Source organism: Pieris brassicae, chromosome 12, assembly GCF_905147105.1.
Source record: "Pieris brassicae chromosome 12, ilPieBrab1.1, whole genome shotgun sequence".
Taxonomy (NCBI): Eukaryota; Metazoa; Arthropoda; class Insecta; order Lepidoptera; family Pieridae; genus Pieris; species Pieris brassicae.
This window is the reverse complement of record NC_059676.1, coordinates 1089175-1109109: the sequence shown is the minus strand read 5'-3', so window position 1 is coordinate 1109109 and position 19935 is coordinate 1089175. Positions and strand designations below refer to the sequence as shown.

Genomic DNA, 19935 nt, shown 5'->3' with positions numbered 1-19935 from the left:
GCCTATCAGCTCGGTTCTTCGGTACGGATGGCCATAAATATCTTCTACGCAAAAATGGACGACACAAACTATAATTTTAAATACAATTTTATTATTTTGTAAATATATTTTGTTGTAACGCTATTTATTTACTTTAAAAAAAAAATTGCCAGCCCTTAACACGTCAGATTTTCCGGGAGTTTCGTATTAAAACGCTTAGGGTGTGCGGCGTCGTCTATTATTTAGCTTGCTATTGGTCGTTTTGAAAAAGGAACACGCCACCATTGGACGAATGATTTGTTTGTTTTAGACAAGTTTTAGATTAGTTTAGGGTGGTACCTTTACTGTAGGGGCATAGACATATTGCTATAAATGTTATAGATCACCAAGAGTCTTAGAATAATCCTTCCAAATTGTTCTGTTCTCTATACAGAACAGTAGATAATGAATAAAAAAATATTCTGTATCTATATGTGTTTTAAATATTTATCCATATTAAAATTCTTTAATAAATCCCATATGAACAAAATGTCACTTACGCCATTGTCAAAATGCGTTGAAATTGCATAATGTACTGCCGTACTGAGCCAAATTGCTTTCGGGATAACGATGTCATAACAACCTATCTTATTTATTACATTTTAACTTCCCAATTGGGCTCATTTTTATTTTATTATAGAAGGCGATTTTGTATAGGAACCAAATTACTATTATGAATATACCGCAAAAAATGTTGCTGAGCGCAAAACTCGAAGACAGCTAGACAATTGGTTTTTATCGAGTATTTATTATTTATCTTGAACTTTGAAGGAGGTTTTTATGGAGAAATTGAAAATAGGGTTTTTTATATATGGAAAAACGCTCCATTGGGTTGGTATGTAACTCATAAAAAGATTGGCTATAATAATTGTAACTCTAGATTTTTAATCTAATTAAATACTTTTTACGTTCTACGTTATTCATATATTTATGGAAGACGTGTCAAGCCATAACATTAATAAAAAATAAAAAAAAGACGTGTCAATGTAAACAATTCGAGGGTCCTTCGAGAAAAGAGTGTACCAATTCTTTAATTCTAACCACGGATTTGTGAGCCTTTGGGAAACGTGAATGTGCGGCGGTATCACTTGACATCAGATGAGCCTCCAGCCCCTTTGCCTGAAAAATGATCTACTATATGCAACTTTACATAAATTGGGTAAATAAAGTTAAATTAGATAAACTTTAACAAAAGACTTCTATTATCATAGACATGAATACAAATAATACAATTATTTCATTTTACCTTATTACTACTAAGATTATTACAGAATTTTATTAATTGTAATGGAGTTATTACTATCATTGTTATCGTTATTATATATTTTTATTATTACATATTACAACCGTGTGTGGTAGGGACAAGAACATGTGTAACGGTGAAAATGTGAAATAAATATTTTCCAACGCTGATACAGAAGTTTCACTTCAAAAAATTTGTGAAAAAACAGTTTGTTTAAAGTGATTATTTTGCAAGTATTACATCTGAAGAATATACGTTTATTGTTATTTTAACTAAGTATTTTGTGGGGAAATTAGATGTGGCTTTTTCGAATCGCCCAAAATAGCCAACCTAGAAGTTTAATAGTCGAATACAGTTATAACATATAGAAGTAATGTATCTCAGCTACGATGGAGAAATAATAAATGATAAGCGTATAGGGGAACTTTTTGTGTAGGGTGACGATGCAGTATAATATTTATGGATTTTGAAATAGAAATATTATAAAAGTACTCGTATTATTTGATTTGGCTGGCTTTTTTAAAAATATATTTGTCATTACTAAGACATCATGTAACATTACGGTCTAGCCTAACTTAAGACTAATAAGTAATTTAAGTCTAACCTTATTTATTAAAAAGGGTTTGTAACAAGTGACTAATAACACTACTTTCAGTTAATATTAAAAGGACTCATTATTACACTCGTTGTGTACTCTTTTTTCACTCACTGTTTAGCACTTAATACTAACATGCACTAACACTAATTCACTAGTTCAAATGGTTTTGTCACTTTTCAGTCTTCTCACTAGGCTCGTAGTGTCAAGGAGCTGAATAGTTGATAAAAAATATTTAATTAAAAAAACTGGTTAATCAACTATCCAAGCAGTGGAATCCAGACCGAAAAAAATGTGTATGTAATATGTTAATAATATATTTTGAAGACAGATTATAATTAAAACATAAACAAACATCGTAGCTGCTCCAAGTCACATTTATATTAATTCCAAATCTTGATACGCACGAAAATAACCTCAAAATTGCGGTACACGCGATGCGTAATTTTTTCCTGTGGTATCCAGTGATACAATTAGATGTAGATCCTCGAGGATGTTGGATATTGGAAACTACAACGCACAAAGGCATCACCCAATTATGTTATCATTAGATTTTTGGATTTGTACTTTAAAACTTGATTCCCCTAGGAATTATTTTTATCGATTCTTGTCCAAGCAAAACTGACTTTTAATAATTCTTTTTTTAATTTATTTAATTATATAACGATTCATATTTTAGTACAGTTAATTTATATACAGCTAAATCAAAGATTACGTTTAGTGAAAACCGTTCGTCCGTTCACTAAGTACTGTCAACGAATGAATTTGTATGTATTCATAAATCCCATGAATTTTACGGCGTCCTAAACTCCATATAATTAGTGACCAGTCGTAAAATAATGAGAAAGATCAGCAAAATGCGATTTTGTTTGTTGTAAATTGCGTTGCGCTGGATATCTTCTGTAATAACATTATATATGGACGCTAGATAAGGGGTAATAAATGATAAGGCATAACGGAATTGGGTGGGGTGGCCAAGCGTTCGGAAATTATTTGCAGTTCATAGACAAGGAACAAAAGATAGATTTAAACTTGTAAACAAAAAAAGGACTGGTAATGCAAAAGGAAGAATCTACTTAACATTAAAAATTGTTAGTTTTCGGCTCTGATTTTGGGTCTCAAACATCCCAGTACCACCACAATGTTTTCCGTCAAACAAGCAACTGCTAACAGATATAAAAAATAGAAAATCTATTGGTGTAGTTGTGATCAAACATACATGTGTCAATGAGATGAATGATAGTAGTATGCCTGTTCAGTAAAAAGGTACCCTTTTTCTGCATTGTGCTATCCAAAAAATTCTTTTACGCTAGTAATGCCACAGAAGGTGACAAAAGAAGACCGCCAATGAGAATTTCCCTCTTTTTAATTGTAATTGTAATGCGGTTTATAAATCAGATTAACGTTGCATTAAAGTGTAAAAGTGAAGAAGAACCTCCACGAAGTTCGTTTCGCCTTAACATTATGTTTTTAATACCTACTTAACATATGGAACCGCTAGAGAGTAACAGTCTCTAAGGAGGAGGAGGCTCATATTAGACGCCCTCTGCCCCATTTAAGTCAAGCAAGCAAATAATAATATACTGTGGTAATTGGAACTTAGTAAAACTTCAATCGGAACAGTCGACGCGGCAATAATTGCAAAAGTTTCTGTATTTCGATTGAGTTTCTTTTCTACGCACGAAATTTCGTGAATAGACTCACGAAAACGATGTGATAGAAACCTAGAGGAGCCTTCGATGCCTTTTTTAACCGTGTAGCGTTTACCACGAAGAACCAGGCTTCAGCCCTAGATTTGACTTACTTGACTTAAAGTCCCATGTCCCCCAAGTGGGGTAGCGTCGTCCAGCGTAAGAAACAAGCCATCCAATCGGTCCTGGGCAGCTATCTTAATTTCACTTCACGTCGCTCCAGCTTTCTTCGCCTCTGACAATGACGCTTCGTTGCCAGGCCTGTTTTGGGCCGCCACATTTCCTATTGTCTTTAGTATTCCAGTCAAGGAGTTGCTTGGCAATGAGACTAGCATCCCTGTAGAGCGTATGACCCACCCATTTCTACCATCATCGTACTCATTGTATAGCTCCCATAGCTGATGATTATAGATTGTCTCGAGCCAGAATATTTAGCCCCAGATTTAGGATAATATATTATAAATCCCATTTTCTTTCAAAATTTATCATCCACTTTCTTTCTTAAAATAAATTCGCATATTCTGTCCGGACTATATACGATCAGCCTCTTGGTGAAACAGTTTCAACAGGAACCGAAACGAAGACTGAATAAAAGTGGTTCACTGAACGACGGTGACTATTAATTAGTCCAATAAATGCTTGCCTACCTTTGCCAATAAGTCACACATAATGTGCAAAGTGTAATAAAGTACGCGTGAGGTGACGTAATAAACGTGTCGTTTAATTAACTTAGGGACTTACCGGCTTACCAGCGCTTACTTGATAATACATTCTAGACAAACGTATATGTAAAAAAAATATAGAATATTGTTATGGAGGTATGGAGCAGCTGGAACCTTGACACAGGTACTTTATACTTAAATATATATCTCACACATTATATTATTAAATTTACGGATAAATGCATTTTTTTATGCTTGATCATATGTCAAAAAAATCAAACAAACTCAAACGCACAAGAGCAGTCGAAAGTTAAAACTTTGATTTTGTTCACTTTGGAGTAGACTCTTGGCCCGTGGGGTGCACAGGCGCTAATTAAAGATTTAAGTTGGCGCCTGGTAGATAGTACAGCTGACCCCAGAAATGGTGCTTTTCTTACTCAACGAATGAATATCGTAATACAGCGAGGACCAAACTTTTGAAATTTGTTCTGATTTTCTTTTTATCAATTTTTATTTTTATTATTACGTTGTAAAGTAATTAATAATTGTAATTTGTAAAGTGTGTTGAATTTTTTTTGTATCGTTTAGCTATTACGTAATCAAGTTATACATGTCGTAATTATAAGTTTCCTTACTCGCGTCTCCTTCACGACGTTAATTAATAAAACAAAAGTATAATAACTTCTTATATTTGTCTTTTAAAATTATTTTTTACATCTTATTCTATAAAATACGTCCTATGAACACTTAAAATATTTACAATTTATACATTACAAGCTAAATTTCTAATTGATGACATTTTAAAATTATTTACGAGTATCCATTACAGAGTCGGAGCTATGTGACCAAAATAATCAGAAACGTCAACGTTCATAGGTCGGTAATTTGGCACTACATAAACTCCGTATATAAGCCTAATTTTCGTAAAATATAAACATATAATTAGCTGCCATATTCAGCATCATTCATCAATCATCCATTAAACAATAGGATATGAATCAAAAATTAAAGCACGGAACAAAATTTACGAAATAAAATATGAAACGCTTAATGAAGGATTCTGAGTATTGACACTTGATTGATTAAACAATATTGCACTAAATATACACTTTGGTTCTTATTTTAGTGATTTACTAACACCTATTTACATAGTGGAATGAATATGTCTTTTTTAATATTTAATAAATTACCTAAGTTAGTTTTATTTACATAAGTGCCTTGATATAAATTTCTGAGGCGAGACTGAGCGAACTATGCTTCCCGTAAAAATACTTAGCAGTAAATTCCTACTAAAAGAACTTTCCTGATGTTTTGTCTCTATTACACTCCCGCCAGATTAGCAATGAGCAAACGTGACAAACGATACGTAATGAAAATATCGATGTGATAGTCCAGGTAGTACTGAAATATCAATTCTTTATATTTAGCTGTTAATTCTTACCATAGGAACTTTCCTGATATTTTGTCTTTATTACTCTAGTTACAGATTGGCAATGAGCAAACGTGACAAAAGATTCCTAATGAAAATATCGAAGTAATTAATAATATCAATTCATCTTGAACGTAAATATATTTAAACTCTCGATACAATAGGGCTAAAGGGATTTGTTTTATAAAATTCTGAATAAATATCAAATTAATACGATACATTACAATACTTGTTAATTTTCATACAACGACTTGTTCCTTTTGACCTTCCCAATTTACCAAATTACTTATCAACGTTAATATTAAAATTCGAATAGCCGGGTCTAACTGGGCCCTCTGGGTTGACTGGGGAAGGTGGGGTTGGTGGAATGTACGGGTATCTGGGGTAGGGATAGGGGTATGGGTAGCCCGAGGGTAAAAGTTGAGGGTTGTGGAAGGGGGGGATTATTGGGGCTGAAGGGTAGCCGTAAGGCAAGCCTACTGATGATGCAGCTGCTTGAAGGATAGATGCTGCGAAGGCTGGGTCGCTGTAGACTGCTGCGTAGGGCCATGCCACGGCGATACGTTGGCGCTTGTCTTTCATTCTTCGGTTTTGAAACCATACCTGCAAGAGAAATTGGTGGTTAGGTTTCAAAGTTTATTGGAGCTACAACCTTTTTTAGGTCTGGACCTCAGAATTCTGTATCTGTTTCATGATCACTCCTCAATCTAATAGGCAAGTAGGTGACTGACACACTCCGTCGATTTTTTATGTCTAATGCGTAAATTCACCGTTAGAGCGAATGTTAAATGCACGCATAGATAGAATCCATTGGTGGCACAGTCGGGGAGCGAACCTAAGACCTCAGTCATGGGAGTCGCACGCTGAAGTGACTATAACAACGCTGCTCAATACATATGGAAATGTTCAACACAGAATTCATTGAAAAAAAACATTACAAGTGTTGCTAATAATATCTTATATAATTTAGATAATAAATAAACATGACAAAGGAATTTTCCGAGGCCATTAAACTATTGGCACTCTAATGTAACAAAATTTTCGTAAGTTAGTAACCAAAGACAATTCCTATATAAACTATTTTTGTACTAACCCACATATTTTGGTATCATAACATAGAGCAAGCACCGTTAAGTGTGAATTGCGTTGGTAGCAACACATTTGTAACATGATTTCTGCGAATTAACACCACCTTGATGGAAATTATGATGGATCTAATTGAAGCATCATACTTTAACGTTTTCATGCGCTAGTATAATGGTTAGGCAGCGACGTACAACAATGGAACAAGTTTAAAAATCGAATGTTGAAAACGATAAAGCGTAACTGTAGTTTTTTTCCGGGCAGGCTGTAGATTTTCGACCTTTCCGTCTAATCTTATGTATTTCATTGTAATCTCACAATGTCTTAAGTAATTGAAAAATGTATACCAAAGCTAATAAGTACATAATCACAGACATACATCTCAGACATTCGTTGTTTTATAAATGAGTTAAATCTAAGTATTAAATGTCTAACTGCTACTACGAAATTTCCTTTAAATTTATCTTGGTTAAAATATTTACGATTAAAAACCCTGCTTTTCATTTGGTCTTTTCGCTTTCTGATGATGATAACATTTTACGTAAACAAAAATTATAAATACTTCTTTATATATAATTAATACCATAAAATTATTATAAATTCAAAAGGTATGTCAATTTAAATATTTTTAGTTCAAATGACGCACTAATTACAATTATCACGTCCAAAAAGAAATCCCAAATGATATGTACATGTGTTTTATAACGCCATTCAAATTTTACACCAACGCTAATTTGTTGAAAAACCGACCGAATTATTCAGTAGCCATACAATGCTAATAAACATTAATTCGAAAAGAAACTCCATTATAAAGTCAAATCATTATAAACACTCGTAGGCAATAAATGACGGTCACAGTCGAGAACACAAACGTTTTTTTACTTAAACTAAATTAAGTTTGTTGTTTTTGTTACTTATTTGGTTTGTGTCTGTGGTTGAAGTAGGTAATATATAACAAGCAAATTTTATACTCCACAGACCAATTCCTATTTAGAAATGTCGAATTCAATTTTTTTTATTGTATGGTATTTAGGCATCTTAGGCTATCTATAAATAAAAGCATCCCTCTCATTTTAACCTATTAACATTTCTTATTGTTCGACAAAAATGTGAGCGACTGTATTAAACAGGTTTGACGATAACACCAATTAAAAAATTATAAACAGCGGCTACTATTTGATGTGTAAAGTATTTGTTTATTGTGATGGAGTTTTATTGCGGTGTAATCTATGGTTGGCCATAGACAATTTTATTTGTCATAAAATTACGATAATCTAGAAAGAATTTGATTGAGTCTTTTGTATCTTAATGAAAGGTTTATGATTATTTTCTAGCATATTGTACTTTTATTAGTTCTTTTAATTATCAAGTTTCCGTGTTGTTGATAATAAATATTTAGATAAGGTTATTCTTAGTAAAAAATAATAACTTGGGCACACTTCGACAACCAAGGCTTGTGCTATGAAAATTATTTAATTGAACAAAAATACTGCCAGCCCTTTCCCTAAAGCAAAATATACTAAAACATCAACTTGAAAATTTTATTATCTTCGCGTACTGTAAAAAGCAATAATCTTGTCTATGATGCTTGCAAAAGGCGCGCCATTTTGCGCGCGCAAACTTCAAAATGGCTGCTAATTGCATATTTCGCTTTAAAATCTTAAAGGGTTTTGTTTGTTTGCTTAATGAACCTCTTAAGGAAAGATTGTTGTGTTTATATTCAAATAAATACCGCAACTTTACCGTTGTTGATATATCGTAAAACATTCATCAAAAATTGTTGTTCGCAGGAAAGAGAAAGTTTCGCTTAAAAGAAAGTATGACAAAGAACATTTTACGAAATAAATTTAGTCCTATACCAATTAGTTACACATTTCATTTAGGTATGTACTAGATATTTAAATATATATTTAACCTGTAAATAACTAACAGATTATAAACAGATTTAGTTTGTTTTTAAAATTCTCAAAAAGTTACTACAACATTTAATATAAATGTCTTACTATACGCAGGTTTCATAATAGATTCGCAACCAAACTTAACGGTTCTAATGGCCAATTAACACATTCCCTATTAAGACGTAGTTGGAAATAATCAATTTATGATTCATTTTAATTATGTTTACAACGCCCAACTGGTTTTATTAGTATTGCTTAATTATTATATGAATTCTTATATTTTAGGTCTGTTTTCTGGTATGTTGGTAATTATTGTGTAAAATTATTTAATGTATTGCACGTAATATTTTATCTGTAACATCAGAATTTGCAATACCTCCAATTGTCTAAACAATTAGTTTATTCGGGTCAGTATATTTAAAGCAAATTATCACAATTTTTAATGTTTTCGGAATTATTGTTTCTGTTCCACCCTTAATATAGATAGTTTTGTTGGTTTAGTTGGCATTGGTTTGCTTCGCTTGATTGTGATTGGTCAATTGCATCCCTAGACAAATCAGCTTTCTGCAAAGCGTCACTTGGTTCAAATTCATAGTGTGTACTAAGTATGTAATAAACTATTTTTAAATAATGTTATTTTAGGCCATCAAATTAATTACCTTGATAGTAGATTCGGGCAACTGTAGCTGTGCTGCTAATTCACATCGTCTCGGTCTTGATACGTAGTTTTCTTTCATAAATTCCTTCTCTAAACGAGCTAACTGCTCTCTTGTGAACGCTGTGCGGTATCTCCTATAACAAGATAAACATTAAGAAATGCTTATAAAGATATCACAGAATTTAAAAACCAGTTTTCGGAAATAACATTTTTGATTACAGTAAGTACGGCTTAGAGCTCAAACATAAATTCCTAGGTATTACAAATTATAAAGCTATTTCAAAAAGTTCATAAAATATATATTTACCTGATGTTGGGATCTGGTACTGACGATGAGTTTGTCATTTGTTCTGATTGTGGACTCAACGATTCTGTAACAAAAGTACATAACTTTATTTTAAGCCCAATATGAAGAAAAGCTTAACACGACAAACGGAGTGTCATGAACGTGGCTAAAATAAAAAAAATATATATATATTAATGGTGCTACAACCTTTTTAGTTCTGGGCCTCATACTCCTGAATCTGTTTTATAATTCGTCAACCTAATAGTCAAGTATTTAGCCTCTTGTGCCCCCCCGACAAGCACCGTCGACTTTATGATTTTAAGGCAAGCCGATTTCTTAACGATGTTTTCTTTCGCCGTTTGGTCGAATGTTAAATGCGCTCATAGAAAGAAGTGCATTGGTCAATAGCCGGGGATCGAATCTACGACCAGGGATGAGATCGACTGAAGCCAACCACTGCTCTCGAACGAATGTTGCTGGCAGTTATATGTTTCTCTGTGGTTATACACGCTTTAGTACAGCTAATGGCTATTGAATGCTGGTATCACTTCTAAAAATACCACAGAGCAATTAATAATAATAATGCGTAAAGACGCTCAAGACGCAAAGGGTTGTAAGTAGTACTTAGTCGGCACCTTTTATACCGAGTCGCGTATTATCTAAATGACTCTTGTCTAGACATCGCTACTTGTACTAAATGGAATTTAATCTGTAGCTCCCGTTTGAATTTCGAACGCGGAACTGTCAGGTCGGTAATAAAGAAAAAAATTGGTTTTCTTAATTTTATGGCACGTTATTCGAAAATGGATTATCAACTCAATGACAAAAGAGGTTTGTATTAAAAACTCTAAACATATTGATTTTTAAAAGATAATAATGATTGTAAATTGAATGTTTATTGCAAACATCACACCAGGTGGATCGAAACACTCATACCACTAATGACTAACCGAATTCACAATTGACTTATCATAAAAACTCGCTTTTACCAGAAGCCGGTAGGTGCTAATTGCCTTACCTTTCAAAAGGAATACATTAACACAAAACAAACACAAATAAGCTATTTTCTAATTAAATATTTTCCCATGAGTTCAAAGAATACCGATTTCGGCGTTCAAAAAGATTTTACTTTACAAATCTGATTAGTCGCTGAAGTGGTTCTAAATTTAAAAAGGGCGCGTATTGACACGCCACTAAATGTAATGCTTTCAAGTCTATTGTCTATGCTCGTGATGAAGACGTTCCATTATTTCTGGTTCGTTATTATTGCCTTATTATAAAGTCATAAATTTCTTATTTATCACATCAATAAAACAACTTTCTTATAAATGTATGCGAAATTTTTGACATTTGTTGTGCATTTATAAATCGTCATGTATGGACAAGGTTTTAAAAAGATATAAATAGAATGGCTAATAAATGAGCCTCGTTATGAAACATTTATTGCGTTCAAGTGTTTGCAAGCGACGGTATTTTTATATCGTTATACTAGCGGCAACCACTTATGTCGTTCCCATGCTGGGTGGCGACAGCACTCAAAACTCAATTTGCAAGAGTCTAGCCGCGTTTCCTTTAAAAAAACAACAGACTATCGTTGCTTTAAAAGAAATTAACAGCTGTATTTATGGCGTGTGTCATAGACAAGCTTCCGTATTGCTTCCGTTCGGTTTTTGAATGTGACATCTGATTTTTTAATTTACATGGCGACGCACCACTTAAGTTGTTTTGAAATGGAGCGCAGTTAATTGTAAACTAATTTTGTCGGTGACAAATAGATATCTTTTAAGTGTGGCTTTTGATGGTGTATTAACATGACTTATTTGATGGTTGTTGAGCAATGTCGGCCTAGTGGCTTCAGCGTGTGACTCTCATCCGATCCGTCGTAGGTTCGATCCCCGTTGCACCAATGGACTTTCTGTCTATGTGCGCATTTAACATTAGGTAAAGAAAAACATCGTAATTAAACCGGCTTGCCTTAGACATAAAAAATCAAGGGCGTGAGTCGGGCACGGGAGGCTGAACACTTCCTTGCCTTTTAGGTTGACAAATGATCAGATACAGAGATCTGAGGCCTTAACCTAAATAGGTTGTATTGCCACTGATTTATTTTATTAGATCTGAGTGCTAAGAAAGACGTAATTATTTATAATTGATTAATCAAGACACGTTTAATTTCAATTAGTAGGTACTTAGTGAATAATAATAATGATTAACTCTGCTACAGATAATCTATTTGATTTAAAAATCATGCTCCGAATTGGTTCAAAATATTTCACTTCATAGTAGTATTACCTTAAAGTAATTAGTATTTTATACAATTTATATGACCACAAAACAATTTCATATATGTTAATGTCATTTATAAACCGCCCACACACACTGATGCACCATTTACACAATTTCGAGAACCTCGAACATTGTTTCAAAACGCGCTAATTGTCAAAGTCAACTGACAGTCATAAATTTAAAACGACACACAATCTTTCGTAATTCAATAAGTAACGGTCGATTTTGTTTAAACATTACATTGCTTTTCGTCGTTTTTTTTTTCAATTTTTATGTTGCTCTGTGGTCATGGAAATGGCTGCTACGGGGGTGGTTTTGGTGGTAGGTAAAACAAAATACCTAGGCAAATTTGCACATATTCAGCTAAATCATACTATAATAATTACATTATCAATTATAGTGACTATATCTGGACAAAATAACACTTATGATGCTCTAAGCGATAATTAATAGGACACGGTTGTTAAGTTAATATCACATACATAACAATTTAATTATATTCTATATTAGCAAAGCCCCATAACTGAAGAATGATTTTTCTCGCCCACATTGACTAAAAATGAAAGAGAATAAATAACGAAATCGAGATAATAATTATGCATGTGTTAGGTAAATCAAAGTAAATGTTAAATAAATGAAAAGTCAATAAAAATCGGACAAAGAAGCGAACGTTGAACACAAATCAAATTCTAACAGATTCAAAATACGAATCCCATCACCGGTATCATAGACAAAAAACGCATGAACAATGGCCGATCAATTAGTGACGCGTGGCGAGGGTGAGATATCGATATCGATAGTAATTGATGCATCGATACTATTACAAGGGCTATTACGTTGCGAATCGGTATTAATTGTGCGTTTACGCTAATGTGTTTACGAATGATTAATTCGGGTTGTATTTGTAGTATTATTGCCTTTTGTTATTTTGTGGTCTGGTCTGTGGTGATTAATGTCGTAATGCGACGTGATATGAAACTATCAACTTTAAACAGCTTTTGTAACGTGAAACGGGACGTTTGAACCAAATGTTATAATTTCAGTGAACTTACGTACTTGATATTTTCTGAGTCGTAAAGATTTCGAAATAAAATAAATAGCAACGCTTAAAATCCCAACAAACCCCTAACAATAAAACTTATCTTAGAAAGTTGATTAATTAAAAAAAGTAATCCTCAAAGGAATTAAAACAATTTAGACAGACGATAGCGAACAATTATCCAATACACAGCCAATTATCCAGTGTCATCCCTCGGCACGCTCCCCTAAACCAATTTTCATAATAAAATCCGTATCTACTAGTCGGCAACACTGTAATGGAGATAAATATCTCTGTAGGGAGCTGGCAATAAAAACACAATCAGTTAAAGCCCAATTGACAAGACGTACAACCTATTACCCCATGTGACGTGTAATTAAAAATGGCGACTTGTCAATCTGTGGCGGGAAGTGACCGTAGACAAGGATTTTGTGACAGCTGCGTGGTCAATTTGGTAAACGTGTGTAATTAAGATTAAAAGGGATATAAAAACTAATCGTCACATTTCAAAACGGTACCTAACGGGAAATAAAACAAAGAATGCAAATTCGTCGGTGCATGTCAAACGCTTAAGACAAACATTTAGAATTGTAACCTCATAATTGCTATAGTCAAACAATGAGTAAAATAACCTTTATTTCTTACACAGTACGATAGTTTAAAATCATAACATTACCTGGAAAGATTTACAAAAGTGCCCTAGCGGCGACTTTGACAAAATAACGGTTTACAACATAATTATGGATCGTAATTTTATAATAAGTGCTGTTAAGTTATTTAACGACAAAATTATATTGCAGTTGTACACACAAAAAATAAGAATTGTTCGATTTCTCTGAGAAAACTAAAAACCAAATCTGTACCTAGATAAAAAAATACCTATCAAGTCAATGCTTGTAGAAAGTCGCCGCTAGGATATTTGTGATTAACAGACTAACAGAGAATTCATGAATTGCACAGGATAAAATAAAATTAATTAGTCTAATCTAAGGTACTATTATGCACAACTAGGCGCAAATATAGTTGACATTTTTTTTTACAAATACTGGAATTTTGGTTTTATTTTAATTATATCTACTGTTTATGGAAGATGCGGAAATTAATTTGTGAAAATTAAATTGATAAGTATTTTTGTTAGGTTTCTTTCATGTTCTGACTTTCAATAGGTCTTAAGTGACAAGTGTACAAGAAATGCAAAATGAAACTATGAAATCGACATTTTGTAATTAATAAGATAATAGGTACCTTTGGGTGAAGATGGCGGCGTATTTTGTATGTCACTATAAGTATGAGATCTCGCCATCATGTCAACGGATAATCCTCTTAACCTTGTATCCATGCCGTAATTAAGCGCCTCCATTAAAACGCCAAAACAAAACGGAAAAGGCGCGTAGATATAAATTGTCAATTGATTTTTCAGGAAATTCTAGATACACGCGCGGAAAAAGTGAACTGTCAAAGTCAACGTTTTATCGATATTTGAATGTGGAACGCCTTGTACTAAAAATCCATAATGCGCCAACCAATAAGGTTGAACGTTTTTCTCCCCACCAATAAGGGCGGGGCGCGTTCTCTCTCTTTCCCTCACAAGCTTCTGAAGCTTATTTAACTGCTTAGTAAGGCTAGTGGTACAATAGATATTACTAAATTAAAAACTTGTTTAATTAGAACCTTATTGAGGTGATATATACGTAATAACGTTTTTTTATTTGACGTATGTCCAAATAATATAAAAACTAGAACCTCACGTATTTTCCCAAGCCCAAGGAATTTCGTTTGAAATAATTTAAGTGTTTATAACCTTATAGAAATTACATTGTAAATATTAAAAGTAAACCCGTAATATAAAAATATGCATTATAAGCAAGTATAAAACCTATAAACTCCTCTATGTTGTTATAGAACTCAGTGTACCTTTATCCTAACAATTTAATCACGGCTGCGTTGAGTATCATGGCGCGTTATTGCTTGGTAACTTTATTAATACGATATAACACCTCACTGATAAATACGACTAACAGCGCTTTGATTCTGTATAACAGATACTATTATATAATATCGAACCACAGATAAACAAAGTAGTTAATCGTTTTATTTTGTATTACGAAAAATAACAACTCAAATACCTTCATTACATCTTTTATGTTTATATTATTAACAATATGTTAAAGTCATTGCTAGCTCAAGAAATATTTTACTTTACCGTATGCGATATTGCTAATTTATGTGTAGCTAAACAGCTCATAACGATACTCAGTTTTTTTTAAAGAATTTTTTCGCATAGCTCTAGTCTAGCATTTCTGAATTTCAAGACTTTAGTAAAAGCCAGTATCTATTCGTTCTGCATTGTTATAATACATTGTTAATGAAACTAACCGTAAAGTAATAAAACCTTTCCGCCGAAATATGGAAGCAATAAAACCAAATATTTACCCAAAACTAACCAGTAATAAAAGAGAAATTTCCACCACAATACACCAGTCTATAATTGAGCAAAACAATTGTATGGCAACATTAAAAGACATGCATTGTCTGTGGTCTCATTGTTTTGGCGGTAAATTTGACAAATGTCACGCTGTGTCAAAACTGCTAGAGTCCAAACTCGGTATTATTTTAAAACAATTGTTTTGAAAACGATTGCTACTGTTCGCGGTAGGTGCGGAGAATAATTTGTCAATATTAAACCGTGAAGTGTTATTGTTCACATTTTTCTTACAATTTGTGGAATTGCTACTTCATATTTCATAAAGATTTATTAACACAAAACTTATAATCATCATGAAAATGAATATTAAAATATTTATGAAAACCCCATATATATTATATCATATTATTATTCTAATATTTGCATTACGATATATAATAAAAAGTAAATATAGTCCTACAATATAAATGTGTTTAATAGCTAATATATAAATAATATTTAAAATTTTACATGTCATTGTCAATTTTAATTGGCCATTCAAGCCGGAGGATGGATCCCTGCGACATGTCAGTTCGTACATTCAAAGTTGCTGTGCTTACCTTGTTTCCGTTTAGATGTCATTACTTATTATATCATAACTTAAATTGTCAGTCAATTAAGCATTAACATAATCAAATAATACAATATTTGTTATGGATAATAACATTCGTTGCATTTAAATATGCAGAGGGTGACACCCCTAATGGAGTTATGATACAAATATTCTGTAAACACCTAATCTTATTATAAACAAGTGAACAAGGGGTGACCCTTTCAACTTTAAATGATTTATTTTTCCACCTGTTTATAAACAAATGTTAATTGTTTCTTTAGAACTGGAAGATTGGCTATTAACACCAGGTTTGTTATTTGTGGTTTTATTTAATTTAACAAATTTATTATGATTACTCACACAGACATAATATCATTTTGGCTAGTTAAAGGTTGATTTTAACCTTTTCAATTGTGACAAGACACTTCTAACTTTTTGATATTTGAGCGAAAGAAGTTCTCTTCAAGAGAATGCTTGCTGGACAGAAATTATGAGCTAAATAAACATCCTATAAAACAATATTTTTTCTATGTTTTAACACTTGTTAAAAACGTTAAAACCCGATCTTTTTTTAAAGTTATTTTACGTGATAATTTTACATCGAAGTATCAAGTGTAACCAAACAATAAAAAGTTTAAATAAATGCTAAACATAATATGTAGGTAGTTGAAAAAAATTAAAGTCGGCAGATATTAAGCGGTAAGTATTTTTATAAATAAAGGTGTATTTTAAATGACATGTCAAAAATCGAGCTTTTCAATCAGATAAAGCTCTGATACACAGGATCATTTTTATGGTCGACTATTACTATTAATTAATCAAGTCAAATCGTGACGACTTTGCAAAAATTCAAAATAAATTTCTAGCTTGGAATTAGTCATTGTTCATTTTAATGTTTCTGACCGTCGGTACTCACAAACTGACAATGTACCTTAGCAATAAAAATAATAATAAGGACCTCGTTTTATTGCTTTACAGCTAGCTTAATGACCTTATAATATTCTCAAATTACGCTAAAAAAATACAGGTAAATAATATTTTTATTGTAATGTCATTTATTATGTTTATAATTCCTCCTACCGTCGTTTCGTCGGCGTGGTTATATACGAGTGTATCTATAATCTAAGATTAAATAAATTGTCTTTATTTTTATTCTATAAATTGTCTATTATTAAAGGAAGGTATCATAAATATACCAGAGAATAAAAATTAGAGCGATGACTGAGAGGATTTTATTACAAGTTTAATACTGATTATATTTAAAACGGCATCAATAATTTTGTAGTCTTTGTCTCTTGTATCAATTTAAGTGTTTGATTAGGTAGAACGCATAAATATGAATAATGTATGATTCCATCAAAATCATAATTTGCGTAAAATATCAGATCCATGTATCACCAAATCGGTCAATTTCGTTCCTACTTAAGGGAATGAGTGCGTGACAAAATTAAGAAATTCGACTAGTTATAATTCTTATTCTGGTTCAAATTTAATCCTATATTATATACTAACTAATAAACATTGTATTTCACTTATTATACGTATTAAAATACGAAATCAGTATTAATGTAAATCTAAACTAAAGACATTAAGGTATAGGAGATTCATCTTGTACCTATAGTCTTAAAAGGCATTTTTCTATAAAGCCGAAATTAATTAATGATATATTCTATCAGGACTTGATTTATTAAGGTCTGTTTAATTCTGTTTTTAAATACTACTACATGCAATTGTTATTTGTATTGGTACTATGAAAGTATTTAAAACTGTGAACCTACCGTGTGGTCTGTCCTCTGCGCCGTCGCTGTCCACCTCACTCCTGACACTCCCGGGGCTGGCCCTCTTCAAATCCTCCCCCTGGTACTCATTTCTCTTCTCGTACATGAAGAAAGGGAAGTTCGGTACACGATTTTGGAAGTAATAACCAACTTTCTTAACCTCCTCATCATTGAAATCGATGTTATTCTCGATGTCGATTTCCGGGGAGCGTCGATCGATGCCCACAATAGATTCTATTGAGAAATTCTTCGGCGGGATTTTGGTTTGTTTGGTTTCGGAATCCATTGTTCACTCACAACACGTATCGATCACTGAATTTCGAACGACTGATGCTGACTGACTTGGTTTGAGATGAGGTGGCCACGCCTGTACGTGTGGGGGAGGTGTCTGCCATTTTTGTATTATGAACTTTACGTGTCTGTTATAGGGTATATCTTGCTCTGTGATCTGTTCATTTTAAGGCGGTAAATGTAGGCAAAACAAGTCTTTATGTTGACTGTACTACGGTATATTATTGAATGTCATACAATTGTTATTAAGGAGTCTAAACCTTATTTTCCATACAAAAATGTAAGGTACCGTAAAATCTGCTATGCTATTATGAACTTGAAACTGTACGATATAAAGCGCATTATTCCGTGAACTTTGGATTATTGTGGTTTAGAAAAAAATATTTTATTTTATTACTCACAGTTATTAAAGTGTAATTTATTTATTAGACGCAATTACAGAACATTAACTTGGGTGACGTTTTTTTAGAATTTTTTACTAAACCAACCATAAACGACCCATTTAGTAGTACTTTATTTTTACATTCAGAAACTGGACTTAGTGCTAAGGGTGACTTCGTCAGTCAAAAATGTATTCGATTTTAATATATACTATATTTAGTTCGAGCTAAGTTTCGTATCTGAATGTCACGCACATGTCAAAATTATTTAGGGCCGCTTTGATTGATTTCGCTTGATCTATAAGCTAAAATTATTTCCAATCCAGATTTTTAGCAGATCGATCGAGAATCTGCATTACTATATGACGATCCCTGTTTTTGAAATCTCTGTAAAAAAAGGATTGGTCGTCATTTACGTGGTTTCGTTTTTTTCGTTAATTATTACGTGAAGCCGTGATTATTTGTATAAAAAGAATACATTTATTGTACAATCATAATAATTTAATTGCGAGTATCAGCTTTAAACTAGTTTAACAGCAGAAATTTGTTTTGCATAGTATACTGTTTTAATCTTGGAAAATGGAACGTGAAGAAACGTCACGAAAACTCATTTTGTTTATGCAACCAGTCATTTGATTATTTGTTTGAGTTAAGTTTTTTTTATGCAAACGGTCTCTGGTTTAAAACGAACCGCCACCCACGGAAACCTTGCCGGCGTTTTAAGAATGTGCGATCTTCTCTTGACGGGCCCTAAGTCGAATTGGTTCGGAAATACTTCAGTAGCTGGTTCCACATCATTTGTTGCGTGGGTAAAACTACCTTCAATAACGCTTAGTTGTGGATACAGTACTTACATTACTTTAAGTTCAATGCTATGTGATTAAATGTTTTTTTAACTAAAATTTCAACCAAGGTTCTTCTTTTTTTGTTGTAATTGGATTACATGGTTTTGCTCACGATTGCGAAACTCATATCATCTCAGAATACTTGAACAGCTTAGCGTTGGACACCGCTAAATTGCTGCCATATTAAAAAAATATGTGTATTTTATTATACTATTCAAATTTATTTATAAGTTCTAAAACACTCTATTCTGGTCTAGAAACTATAACGTCACAAATTTTACATACATACACAACAACTATATTACAATATAATCAAACTAGCTTGATCACGAAACAACAGAAATCTGAGACCCAGACCTAAAAAGGCTGTAGCGCCATTGATTATTATTAATCAAGCTAGCAAGGGAAAAAATTAAGCAAGCAATCACAAATAATGAGTAAAAAAGGTAATAATAATAGCTAAAACTAAATGGAAACTTAGACCTCATGAATAGCATAAACAAAGTTATGTTAAGTTGGAAGACTTCTAAAATAGCCAGCCTATTCACTGGACCATTAAAAGGAGCAGATAAGCGAGCCGTAGGTACGTATAAAAGACTTTTAGTTCCAGTAACTCAATTGCAAAGAATAAGGAAAATTTTGTAAGAAAAAAAATACCTAAACTAAAACTAAACCCTTAATTTGAGACCCAGCAGTAAATATGTAAAATCAGAAGAAGAAGAAAAATCATATACCT

General features: G+C 32.6%; 1 protein-coding gene across 1 annotated transcript; it reads right to left on the bottom strand.

Annotated features, from left to right (window-relative positions):
• Positions 1-4949: 4949 nt before the first annotated feature.
• On the bottom strand, positions 4950-17999 carry LOC123717205 (segmentation protein even-skipped-like). Its single transcript, XM_045673088.1, has 4 exons — positions 17684-17999; positions 9585-9648; positions 9279-9411; positions 4950-6241 (listed from the first exon to the last, which is right to left on the bottom strand). Exons 1-4 carry the CDS (start codon positions 17967-17969, stop codon positions 5921-5923), a joined length of 804 nt encoding a protein of 267 aa, XP_045529044.1. The 5' UTR covers positions 17970-17999; the 3' UTR covers positions 4950-5920.
• Between the last annotated feature and the right edge of the window lie 1936 nt (positions 18000-19935).

What these genes read in the sequence shown, in the direction of transcription:
- LOC123717205 (XM_045673088.1), bottom strand. Translation starts at nt 17,969, where the DNA reads ATGGATTCCGAAACCAAACAAACCAAAATCCCGCCGAAGAATTTCTCA. An exon ending in GTACCAGATCCCAACATCAG is followed by an intron (nt 9,412 to 9,584) that starts GTAAATATATAT and finishes ATCTTGTTATAG; the next exon opens with GAGATACCGCACAGCGTTCA. An exon ending in TGCCCGAATCTACTATCAAG is followed by an intron (nt 6,242 to 9,278) that starts GTAATTAATTTG and finishes TTTCTCTTGCAG; the next exon opens with GTATGGTTTCAAAACCGAAG.